Here is a 12,678-nt window from a genome sequence, read left to right as displayed (position 1 = left end):
AGTTTCAAAACCAGGCATAATTCCACATGCAGTTGATTGCTGCAAAGCATTGATAGCTCTTATCTTGCCAGTGTTGCATTCTGTTTTATTTGACTCTGCCAGGAACTTTAACCATCCTTTTCTTTTCCTGATATTTTAGGTACAGAGAGAACTGGCTGCTGTCATTGCCTTGAAAGCAAGGAAGTCAGGTGAGTCAGGCTGAACTTCAGAGGGGTTTTTGTAATGCTGTTCCCTTTTGTCATTTCTTGAAGTATCTGAATAGTCACTGCTGTCTTTTTAATATGGGGAAGAAAAGATACTGATGGAGAATCTGTGTATACAGCACAATGCAATTACAGCTAAGCTTCTCTCCATCTAGCTCATTATGTCTAACAACCTAACAAATAAAATCAGTGTTTCAGTTCAACTTGGGTCTCTCTGACCAAAATCACTATTTTCTCTAGGCTTGCTCTTTATAAAAAAAGCTGATGTCTTTATTTGACTTCAATTTAAGACAAATAGGTTGGTAACTTTCCTTTTTTTTTTTTATCATCCAGTATCTCATGCCATTATCTTTTCTGCCTTTTACCAGCCCAGCCAGGTGTTTTTCTTACTGCTAAAGCAAAAGGACAGCTTCATGCACGGAGATGTTCTTTCCTGCCTTTTCTTCTGTATGGCTGGAGACGCAAGTCTCTGATCAGGGCAGGAGAAGGGAAGAGGCAATTGGATAACTGGAAGTCTCTGCCAGTAAAAGCACTCCCAAGAAATGCTGATGCCTCAGTGCAAAGCACTGAAATACGTGGCCATCTCAGCTCCATCAGGGTGTGTTAGCACAGGCACTTCAGCAGGTGGAGTCTGCACTGCTGAGGCAAGGAAGGAGGCAAGCAAGCTAAGCTGTGTTTCCCAGGCACTGCACAGGAACCAAAAGAACCTATTTGGCCAGACCTGACTCTTTACAGGTTAACTCTCTGGTGTCTTTGTGCAGTGTCTTCTGCACCAAGCTGAATGTATTTCTAAAGTAAAGCAGAGGTGGAGTGACCTTAAATTATTAGCATGTTCCCAAAGCCTTTGAGGTCTTTGAGCGCATTTTCATGGAGCATCTCTTGTGATTTTCAGTGATTTTTCTAGAAATCAAAGTCACAAATCTTGTACTTGAGCTATTTTCTGGCTTGTTCATTGTACTGCATCTCTATCAGTCTGTCTGTGACTTACAAGTACAGCACAAAATTTACTACACACACGCACAACACACATCATGTTATTGTAAACTGGAGGCACCAAGAAGATGTGGCTGGTCTACCTGCCAATATTTTCTTGTGAAAATGTAAGTATTAAAAAAATACTCTAGACACAGTTTGATGCTATTTTTTTCTGGAAATAGAAGTATCCATAAGTTATACCCACACTCATCTATAAATGTAAATCTGTGGAAAGCGAGCACAAATGTGAGTGTGGATTCAGACCTGAATTTCTTCTACGGGAAAGCTTTACTTCTGAAAGTGCTATAGTAGTTTATGATGGCAACAGCCCTCAGCTGCTTGCCCTTACCTGGTGTCACCCCAGTCCCACCCGACTTGTAATGGCAGAACATGGAAATGCTTCTGCTCTGGCTCAGTGCAGAGGAAAACAGGCTATTTTAAAGAACTGCTCAAGGTAATCTTTTGTTTTGCTGCTAAATGGGCTGAGCATGGTGCCATGTATATTTACTTCCTGCTCATGGAGGTGTGATAAATCTCTCTGCTTTTAAGCAGTTTTGTCTGGAAATATTTCTATGGCTATGAGCTATAAATAGAAATCTTTCCCCCAAAATAGTTATTTTTAGCTTGAAGTAGTCTCTTATTTCCTTTTGGTGGATGGTTGTTAGAGTAGAAAATGGGGTGGGCATTACATTAGGAATGAGATGCAAGGGATGAATATCCAAAAGGAGAATATCTCTTGGAGTCTCCTTTTTACTGGTGTAATTGCAATCCTCAATGTACAGGTAGAAATATTTCACTTAAAAATTACAGCCTTAAAAAAATAAAGCTCCTTATAGAGCTTTGCAGTGCTGTTCAGCCTTTCCTAATACATTAATGTAAACACTTAAAATATCTGTTCAGATCTGAACAAAAGACAACTCTTTAGTCAGTTTAACTAGTGTGTGCTTGTTGTTGAAATTTGCATTTCTTTATGCCCCATCTTGGATGCCTGTAAAAAAGGGGAGTATGATCAGGCATAACTGTAAGGTCTAATTTAAGTTAATGCCTTTGGTAAAGTAGGTGCAGAGTAAATTAGAGTGGTTGGTTATGCTCCTTTATTTTATTGCTGGTGGTTAAATTCACAGTGTAGCAGTTACTGTGAGTGATCAAGCTCTGGTCTGCTGTGCCTGGTGAAGTGAAGCACGTTTCAGAGAAAGTACTTCTGGAGCTGTAAGCCACAGTATCTTTCAAAGATATTGTTCCTCTAATCCTCTCCGAGATTCCATATAATTCCAGGAAATAAGCCCCCAAAAGTCAGACAAAGAGTTTATTTTGGCTTGAAAAGAGTGGAACATGGCTTTTTGGGCCAGCTGCCCTGGGTAGCTTCCAGGCTGGTGTGAATAGCGTGGGAGCCTGGCTCATCCACTCTGGGATTTGTGAGTGGGGAGGGCAGGCAAATGGGCATGGTCCAAACCTGCTGCCTGGAACCTGGCCACAGAGGGTAATTGGTTTATTAATTAAAAGCTTTCCTAGAGATCAGTAGCCCCCCTCCCCCCATAAAAAAAAAAAAAAGCATTTTTGCCTAATGCAAGGACTATATAATGTATTCCTGAATTAGTTTAATTTCTGAATGTACCTCTGCTATTAGAGAAACCCTTCACAGTGATTTAATTGTACTAGAAAAACTGGCTGATTTAAGTTTTTGCATTATTTGTCTAGAACTGCTGTAGTAGTCACTATGTTAAGTTGCATGGAAAGCACTTCACAAGCACATAACACCACAGCTCCCTGTGCAAGAGGTGAGGAGGTTCCAAGTAGGAAGGTTTTCTGTGTTTGGAGGGCAGGGGGCAAGCATTGCCTTTGGTTACCTGAATGAAACAGTTTGGTTTTGTTTAAATGATGTGTGGGTTTGCTACCTATTATATGTATGGGACAGGTAGTAATTGCAACTATTACAGTTCTGGTTGTGGCAGAGATTTCCATACTGTATCTGCTGACAAATACCGAGGCACAGACCTGAGCCTCCTGTGGGGTAGGGCACAGTATCAAATTCTTGCTAGTACAGGATCTGACTTGATGGGGAATGTCTGCTACCCGAAAATAAAACACCAGCAGGGTGTGGGGTTGAATGTCTATCCCCAAAAGCTGTTCTGCTGTTTTTCCTGTGGTGTAGAAGAATAGGAGAAATTCATAAAACTGGCAGATGCTGAAAGAAAAATGAGGAGCCTGAAAAATTAAAAACTTCTGTGCTGTGGGAAAAAAGCTCTGTTTTCATATTCCAGATGTGTACTGCAAGTATACCACTCGGACAACAAGGCATATGCTGACAGAGACATGCTTGAGAGCCTTCATGCAGAGGGAGCTCAGCACTTTTAGTTGCTTTGCAAATAAAACTAAAGCAGGGTAAAATAAGTGTCTGTAATTCTGAAGTGTTGATGGACCTCGGTAACACTGTTGACTTGAAATCACATTTATATTTCATTAGAATAAAGCTCTCATGATAAAGGTGACCTAGGAGGGGGAAATGAGCTTGTGCACTTCTCTGTGGCTTATAAAAATGCATTGAAATAATTCTTGCCTAACCTTAGGAATAAATAGATTAAATGCTGTCTTCTGTGGTTTGGTAAAAGGTCTTGGGGAAGCAAATAACTGGAGCAGAAAGGAACTTTTCCTTTAATTGCAGGCACTCAGCATTAAATTGTTTTGTTTATTTATACCTTGCTGGCTTCTGATAGCTTCTGCAAATGTGCTGAAACCTAACACAAATGTGGCCTCCCCTCTGAAGGTTTACAAGGGTTGGCATTTATCTCAATTGCTTGTCATGGCTCGTGACATGTTTCTTATGTGTTAGAGATGGGAGCTAAAACAAGGATAAAAAGCAGCCAATAGCCTAAGGCAGGGGGCTTTAGCTGGTGGCAAAGCTACACGGGTACATGTGAACTGATCAAAACCTGTCACGTAGATGCTTTGTACTGCTGTTAATCCCATCCACAAACAAGATGCCTTGCATTTCTGTGCACAAACCCATGGCATCACCCAGCAAATCCCTTCACAGAAAAAGGAATTTCTATAACTTTATTTGTGCAAAGGATCAATTGATAAGAGCATGGCTCTTGTGTTTGTGTTTATGAATACAGGGGCTAATTAAGATAATAGCTGGCAGGGTATGCGTGAGGTAAGAAAGTGGTGACTCAGCTTCTCCCCAGGCACTGCAGGAGCAGCAGCAGGTCTGTGGGTGCTTCTCCTTCCCACTGTGAAAGGCAGGGCAGCCACAAATGCCCTAGAACTTGTGTGCGGTTTTTCTCCCCCTTATGAATGATATTAAGGTTTCCACTATATAATTAGATACATTTTAGTCATGCCATTCTTGAATTGGCAAGCTCTATTGATTTTTTAATATGTCATTTACATTTTCTTTATAATAATGTATAACAATTCATAATAATATGACTTTTGCAATGTATTAACTCCATATTTGAGATCTTCTGGATTGCCTCCACCCTATTCTTACATATATGTATGCATAGCCAGCCTTCCCCTTTTCTTTTGTATTGCTTCTGTCAAAACCTAACTGCCTATGTGATTTGCTTCGTATTTTTATTTTAGTGCAGGCGATTCAATATGAAGCAGTCACTGGGGCTTGAGCTCTGCCGACATGAATGAAAAGCAAGCTGTGAAGAGCTATTCCTTTTCCCAGGCACTGCAGCACCTCCACAGCACTGCTGTCAGGGGTGATTGCGTGACTTGACTCCAACACACTGCAGGCAATGTCAGCCCAGTTAAACACATGAGAACAGTCAGGCTGGGTCAGGTTAAAAGTCCATTCAGCCATGCTCCTACCATGAGTGATGAGTAGGGGATGCTTAGAGTAGAGAAACAGAGCGAGTACAGTTCTTCTGTGTACATACTCAGCATCTACCAGCCTGTGATAGAGGGATCTTGGTGTATCCATAGTGCTGTGGTAGGTAACCCTTGCTGGACCTTTTCTCCATTAATTTATCAAATTGCTTTTTAAGCCTGCTTATATTCCTGACCTTCATCATCTCTTACGGCAGCACGTCTCACAATTCACGTGTGGAGTATGTTAAAACATATTTTTTCTTGTTTTTTTTTTTTTTTTAACACATTGCTATGACCCTCACTCTGTTGTGATACAGCTCTTTGCTGACAGAGAGTGGTGAATAATCCATTCCCTATTTGTCTTTATACTATTCAGGATTTTGTGCACATCTGTCATACCCCTGTGAGTTGTCTCATTTCCCGGCTGTTTCACCAGTCATTCCTCATACCAAACGTCTTCCATTAAATCTGATTATCTTTGCTACATCTATTATATACTTTTGAGATGGGGCAGGCACAGCAGCATACAGTATAGCAGTAGCATGTGCTGGAGTTGATGCAAAGTGAGGGTGGCAGCTTCTTATCAGGGTGAAGAGGTGGAGGTGTGTGGGAAGGAGCCCAGTAAGACACTCTTGGCACCATTAAGCTGTTTTATCAGCTTAGTTAATTCAGAAAACTGCATCTTTATCTTTCACCCCATTTCCTCAAGTAGTACAGATCCTTCTGAGACTTCTCAGTAAATTTATTCTACTATAATTAGCAGAAGTTTTGTCATATGGTGCTATCTGAATGTCCTATGCTACGTTATTCATTCTATTCACTTGTAGAAGTGTTTTTATATAGAAAATGAAAATCATTACAAATTTTAGTGAGGTTTGTATACACACTTGAAAAATTACATAACAAGTACATGATCAAAGGTCATTCAAGAATTGACCAGTTCAGCATTTTGTGTAAGTTTCAAACATATTAAAGACTATTGAATTTACATGTTTCATAAACAACCAGGTATTCAATATCTTTGGAGTAAAACGCGCATGGTTTGTTACCACTTATGCCACTGAAAAAGGGCATAATGAGGTATGAAAAAACTTGGTCCTATTTATAGATTAAAGTGACAGTCATGTGCCAGAGAGGTGTGCATTTTCCCTTGTGAAAAAAATGAGAAAATTTGAAGGGTGGGAAAAGGGTGAATCAGTAGGATCTTACTGCTTTTCTGTTCTCCTCATATTTCTTTTCAATAGGTTTGCTTACTTAAGTAGTGCCTCATTCCATTACAACTTCCAGTTCCTCCAAGCACCCAATTGTTTAAAGCAAGGGCTGAAATTAGTAAACTGTGTAGAATGAGGGTTCTTCTGCAAATTCTTCTGCAAATGATACTTACAGGATTCACCCTGGAGAAATGGCCACTTTTAAAGTGAAGGTGCAGGACTGTTGTGCTTCTGTTGGGTCATGGTGACTGTATCTTTACTTTTCCCCTGCCCACTGAAATGTGATCCAAAAGAAAAGCTTCCCCTGAAAACATAGCTAGCAATATTTTAAAAGTTACACTGTACTTTGGGGTCTTTCTTTGAGGTCTGTAATTTCAGGTATTGAAGTAAGGGAGGTGATCTTAGTTTGCTCAGCCTAGAGAAGAAGAGGCTGAGGGAGAGTTCACGGTGGTCCCTCATGGGGGGGAGCAGAGGGGCAGCACTGATCTCTTCACTCTTGTGACTGGTGACAGGGCTCAAGGAAATGGCATGAAGTTGAGTCAGAGGAGGTTTAGTTTGGATATCAGGGAAAGGTTCTTCACTCAGAGGGTGCTTGGGCACCAGAACAGGCTCCCCAGGGAAGTGGTCAGAGCACCAGCTGTTTCTGAGTTTAAGAAGCTTTGGGGCAATGCTCTCAGGCACATGGTGTGATTCTTGGGGTGTCCTGCTCAGGGATGATCCTGATGGGTCCCTTCCAACTCAGCATAATTTATGTGTGATTCTATGATTTTAATCATGTTTGTTTCTTTAAGCAATCCCTTTAAAACATTCTGTGCCCTATTGAAGGGAATCCCTAACCCTAGGGCCAGCGGGGTTTACTATGATGTATTGCATCACATGGGATTCTTCCATTATTCCTGCAATCAAGCACACCCAGAAAATGACAGCATTTCAAAAGGGCAGGATCATACCCCTTCTAGACCTGGGGAATGATGCTCATTTGTGCCCACCCTGGGTGATGCTGGGAATGGGGAATGCCCTGGACAACATCAGTGAAAGGACTACAGAGTAACACTTACCAGCTGTTGTGTATTCAACAGATGATACAAAGCAGAATAGACTCAGACCCGGAAAAAGAAGGAAAAGAGCTCTCTGCTGGGAATTGTGGTGAGAGGGATTTTGGCAGTTTATGGTTTTGGTTTTGCAGTTGTTGTAGGACCTTGGGCACGGTTCTTTCTGAGTGATCTAAGATACTCACATAGAAGAAATCAGCAATGCAGAGTAGCTGTGTAAAGATATTTTGCACATATGCAAAAAGAGGCAGCACAGTAAGGGCACAAAGACAGCAGTTGTACAAAAAACAACCCCCAGGTGAATGTTTTGTTTACTGGGGCTTTGGGAGAGGCATTTACAATGAATTCACAGAATTTATTTATTCAGAGTCTTCTTTGTTTCCTGCTCCTTTCCTGGCCATGCCTGGGGGATGTTTCCATGGAATAGAGCCCTGTTTCTCTTTGCACCAGCCTGCTCAGCAACAGCCCATACCTCCTTGTTTGATCTGTTCCCAGCAACCATTCTCTGATCATTCAATAGGGTCTTTCTTCTCCATCCTTCTATCATCTAACTTCAGACAAAACTGTTATAGGTACATTCACTACCATGTGATTTAAAAAAAAGAAAAATTAAAATCATGCACATGAGAACAAATATCTACAATTACTAGATAAAATTTAAAACTTTCTGCATTCAAGCATCAAATGGTTCCCCTTGAGCTACAATTGGTACAAAACCCCTTGATTTTATCTGTTCCTGTAGTAATCCTACAACATTTTCATATAATTTTCATTTTTTTTCTCCTTGATAAAAATATGAATAATGATATGATAATGATAAAAAGTATGAAATATGGCTTTATCTTTGCATGCATCACAAAGGGCCAGGCATTGAAAACCAAATCTCCTCTGGCCAAATGAATCAACTGTAGTTGTTTATCTATTAAAAAATGCCTGTCTCGTTTAGCCAGAGGTGTTTTACAAATTTTGTTGCTCAAATGCACCTCTACCTTGCATGAAATATGGACCTTCAAAGCCAAATATAAGAGCCTGGGGCTTTGGTTCTTATAAATAAAATAAACAGAAGTTCCTAACAAAACCAGTTGTACAGTAATGTGAAATGACCATTTTCTGACTGAGCTGGGAAATATTGGTGGCTTTACTTGGTACACTCATTTTTTTATTTATAATGGCTATATAATTTAGGGAGACTGAGCCTCATTTAAACTAAAGTTTGTCCTTCCTGTGGTCATTTAGAAGCAGTGGGAAGGAATGGTGCCTTAATGGTGATCAGCAAGACCAAATCCACATCTGCCAGCCTCCTTTCTTACCACAGTGACTTTGCTCTGTTTAGATTGGAGATACCTACCCTTGCTGTTATCTGTTCCTTTTGATAAACTCTGAAATGAGAGGAAATGCTCTTGCATCATTTTCTGGAGTCCTGTTTCCTATCTGAGATTTGTGAAATGGCTTGTAGCACTAGGACCCTTGGGAACTTCTTTTTCTGCATGGAAACTAATCAGAATAATGAGTACCCTCTGTGCAAATTCAATATTAGTTCTACACCTAAGGTCAAGCAGGAGTTAATGACTATTTTTTAAGTACAGAAGTCAGTTATGAGACCAACATTACATTTTGCACTTTTGTAATTGTAAAATAAAATGCTGCAGTAATTTATGTTAAATTGATTTAAACTACAAAGCATAAATATCAGAGCATCCCAGATTAGGGTTTGAGAGAAAATGGCATCGTTGTCTCTTGTGCAATAATTCTTTCACTGATTTACAAGTACCTTTATTCCATCTTGTGCTTGCTGAGCTTTTTACATACAGAGGTGCTGAACAATGCTGTAAGGGGGAGCCTGTCTCTAATAATTTTTGCATTTTCTTTGTTTCTTTAATTAGCTGATTTACTCAGCTGATTGCACAGCTGTCTGGGCAACACCCCCCCAGGGGTCTGCCAACTGTTTCAGAGATATGTAATGTACTCAGTGAAGGGAAATCTGTATGGTAATTTGCATGTATATATGCAGAAGTAGCAGGAAGGAGTAAGAAAGCTCAAAGGCAATTTTTGTATTGCTAATAAAAGGAAACATGTTAAGGATGAGCTTAAAAAGCTTTCTCTTTTCAGTAATTTCTGAGAAAAGATTACTCTTTCATGGTAAATAAGGAACCAATTCTCAGTTGGAAGGTTTTGTTCCTGGGATTATTGCTCTCTTACAAGCAGCTTTTGGGGATTTCAGAGATACTCAGTGCTTGTTAGTTTTCCCTTTTGGTTTGGAAACAGAACTTGGAAAATGCAGGAACATGCATGAGGATGTGGTCTGGTCTAAAATGGTCTCCAAATCCAAGGTTTGCAAAGCATTTACTGGCTGCTCATCTTCTTTTCCATTGCTCAGCACTAGTGCTCTACATAGCCTAGAGGATCTGGCTTTTAGTTTCCCCAGTGGTGTCAGTATGAGCTATTCATTTTTTTCCACTCTGATAAATTAATAAGCATCAGCAAACATTATAACACTGTCAAACAGCTCAGAGCTGCCATAGTAACCAACCTCCCTAGAGCTCGCTGTATACCCTCCACAAAGAACAACAAGGGATATCACAAGTTCCATTGTTCAAAATAACAGTAAAGTTTTCAGAAATAATGAAATTAGCTTAGTTGTGTGATTAAAAAAAAATAAAATGGGGGGTTGTGTTTTTTCTTAAAAGCTTCACACCAGCAACTTCCATTGGGAAAAAACCCCAAAACAAAACAAAAAAACCCAAAAAACCCCAAAACAAAATAAAACAAAAAAACCCCAAAAATTTCAGAAGAGAAACAAACATTTCTCTTAAAAATTTGGAATATAAGAAGAATCTAGAAGTTGTGAGCTTCTCAGAAGCTGACAATAAATCAACTGGTGCAGGCTGCTGGCAGTTCTGGAGCCTTCTCCCCGGGGAATATTCTTGCAGATTCCTGAGGTCTTGTTGGTTTGACAGGGACAAAAAAACTCCCACAACAGGCTGTAACCATCCAGCAGGGATGAGGCAGTGAAAGTCTGCTGGCTTGTCAAATAAACTAAGTCCCTGTGTTCAGAAGTCTCTTTAACTCCTCCAAGGTGGGAATATGTCTGCTATCCGTAGACAGCATGTAGGTGCCTTTTACTTACTGGCTAGATGAAAGAGATTCATACATGAATTGTGATCACAGAGTACTGAAAAGACTGAAATCATACAAAGGGCAGACTAGTTTGATGTTCTAGGATGTTAGCAGGGTAAAGAACAATACTAAATAATAAATTAATGTCTGCATTTGAAATGAAGGAGCATCTCTGAGTTCATAAGCAATATAGCCTTAGGGGTGACCGAGCTTTGTATGGCAAGCAGAGCTACCTCTGGAGGGGCTGTGGGGGCAGTGAAGTCCCCATGCAGCCTATGCAGTCCCAGGTGAGCCTGGCAGTGTTTGTGCAGCTGCAATCCCCCACGCTCGGCTGCTACTGAGGCTGTGCCAGAGGGTTTGCAGCAGGCTAAGCGAGTTTGGTCTTAGGAGCAGCCTAGGGCAGTGCAGAAGCATGTCGGCTGAAGGTGCTTTATGGGCTCTTGTCCCCCAAAATCAGGTGGATAAATGGATTAGATGGATAGATTTCACAGCAAGCTCAAGGGCTGCAGCTGGAGTTGTGTGGCACAAGAGGTCTGGCAGCAGCGATACCTTGAGGGCTGTCCTGTCCCCCTGCCTACTTCCTGCGTGCTCTGTTCTCAGCCAGGTTGGTAGTAATCCTTTGCCAATCCAAAAATCCCAAATGCCTTATGGCAGCACAGAGTGGGAGCAGTCAGTACCGGCGTGTGGGACAGCCAGCAGTGATAGGAAGCTAAACTGGAATGGCCATGTGGGTGCCACCCAGAGCCTGCTGCTTACAGATGGGCAGATGTCCTTGCCTGTTGTTCAGCAGCAAAATGGTTAACTGTGATGGCAGTCCTTTCCTAAGCATTTAAATAATTAGCTCTCACAGTTAACACCCTATTAAGCCAAAGGAGGAAGTTCACACCTCTCCTGGTGTTATTGTTCCAGTCTGGCTGGCTGCAGCAGCGGAATGACGCTGGTGCCTTGGTTTGTGTTGAGAAGGTTATCTTTGCAGCCAGAAGGGGTAGAAAGAAGAAATTTCATTTATAGAAAAGGAAGAAAGCACAATAAAGCAAAGCCTCTGGGAAGATTACAACGCTGTGGGTTCCAGGAGTTGCTTTATGTGTGAATTTTTTTTTAACTGTCCTTCCCACTTTCAGTTGGGCAAATGATTCTGCTATATTGAACAAGACAAAGCATTGAAATGAAATAATGCGCTCGTAATATTATGTGACTTTTAAAAATCTTGCTCATCAAATGTAATTAATGTAATTAATTACCTTCAAGTTTGTGGCATAAAGCAGAGTGTGTCTTGGAAGCATTGCTCTGTGGGTAACCTTGGCAGATTCTTCCATGGGCAGGGGAAGGTCTGTCGTGCTGCTGGTATCTGTTGTTACCCCCAGTGGGTGCCAGCCTGTATAGCTAAGGTGACCCCTTTAGCCTGTGTGTTGTGTTCCTTGCTGCTGGAAAGACAAATCCCTTCCAAAGCCTTGAATCTACACTAAACTTTGTGGCACGGCTGTAAAAGCAGGGGGATCAGAGTTGGTCGGTTCCAGTGTGAGCAATGGTTACGTTCCCTTTCCTTTCACACCCCTGTGTGATGGCTCATTCTGCCGTAGTAGCAGGTACAAAATGATTTGTTTTGGTTTCTTATTTCTTGATTATTTTTTCCTGCTGATTTAATGATCTGAAATGGAATTACTAAAGGACAAACCTCTCCCCCACAAGAGTTCTCTGTCCTGACATAAGTTTACAGAAGAATCTACTAGCAAAATCTCAGCTGTGCTCTGTGGGGCCACAAGGAACTGAGATCAGATGATGGCCTTTATGATCCTTAAGTGACCATAAAACATCAAAATCTTGAATTCCCCAGACTAATTTGCAAATGGATATATTTGAACTGCACATTAACAAGTTAATGCTCATTTGACTTTTTTTTCCACTCACGGTGACCTTTCCTCCAAAGGAGAAATGCTGCAGGTAGAAAAGGGAACTGATCGCTCTATATTTGTTTGTATTTTTTTTCCTGTCTCAGCTCTCAAGCCTGAACCCAAATATAATATTAAATGGATACATATAGATCGGCGTTAACTACCTTTGCCTTTCCCTTTTATTGCTGCTTTGTAAAACATGCTGGGATATTTGTATCAGGGAGCAAAGCTGGATTTATGGTGGTGGAGAAGGAAATGTTTGGCTCAGCTCCAAAGTTCACAACTTTTTTTTGTTTGCACAATTCCAGAATCAGCATTTGCCTAGGAAATACTTTCCCATCCCACCCTAAGCTTCCGCTTGCTTTTCCTATGGTTGAATTTGCAATGTCAGTTTTTTTTATCAAAAAAC

At 40.9% G+C, this 12,678-nt stretch overlaps 1 protein-coding gene across 1 annotated transcript in view; it reads left to right on the top strand.

Moving 5' to 3' along the window:
• The window catches only part of RAPGEF5 (Rap guanine nucleotide exchange factor 5), a 157,195-nt gene that overhangs the window by 44,124 nt on the left and 100,393 nt on the right, over nt 1-12,678 (top strand). Inside the window, exon 7 of the mRNA XM_066554452.1 lies at nt 140-188. Coding sequence (XP_066410549.1) covers nt 140-188 — 49 coding nt within the window. The remainder of the gene's footprint in view (nt 1-139; nt 189-12,678) is intronic.

The sequence above is a fragment of the Molothrus aeneus genome, chromosome 1 (assembly GCF_037042795.1).
Source record: "Molothrus aeneus isolate 106 chromosome 1, BPBGC_Maene_1.0, whole genome shotgun sequence".
Taxonomy (NCBI): Eukaryota; Metazoa; Chordata; class Aves; order Passeriformes; family Icteridae; genus Molothrus; species Molothrus aeneus.
Note: the sequence above shows the minus strand (reverse complement) of the source record. Positions and strands in the feature narration are given on the sequence as shown.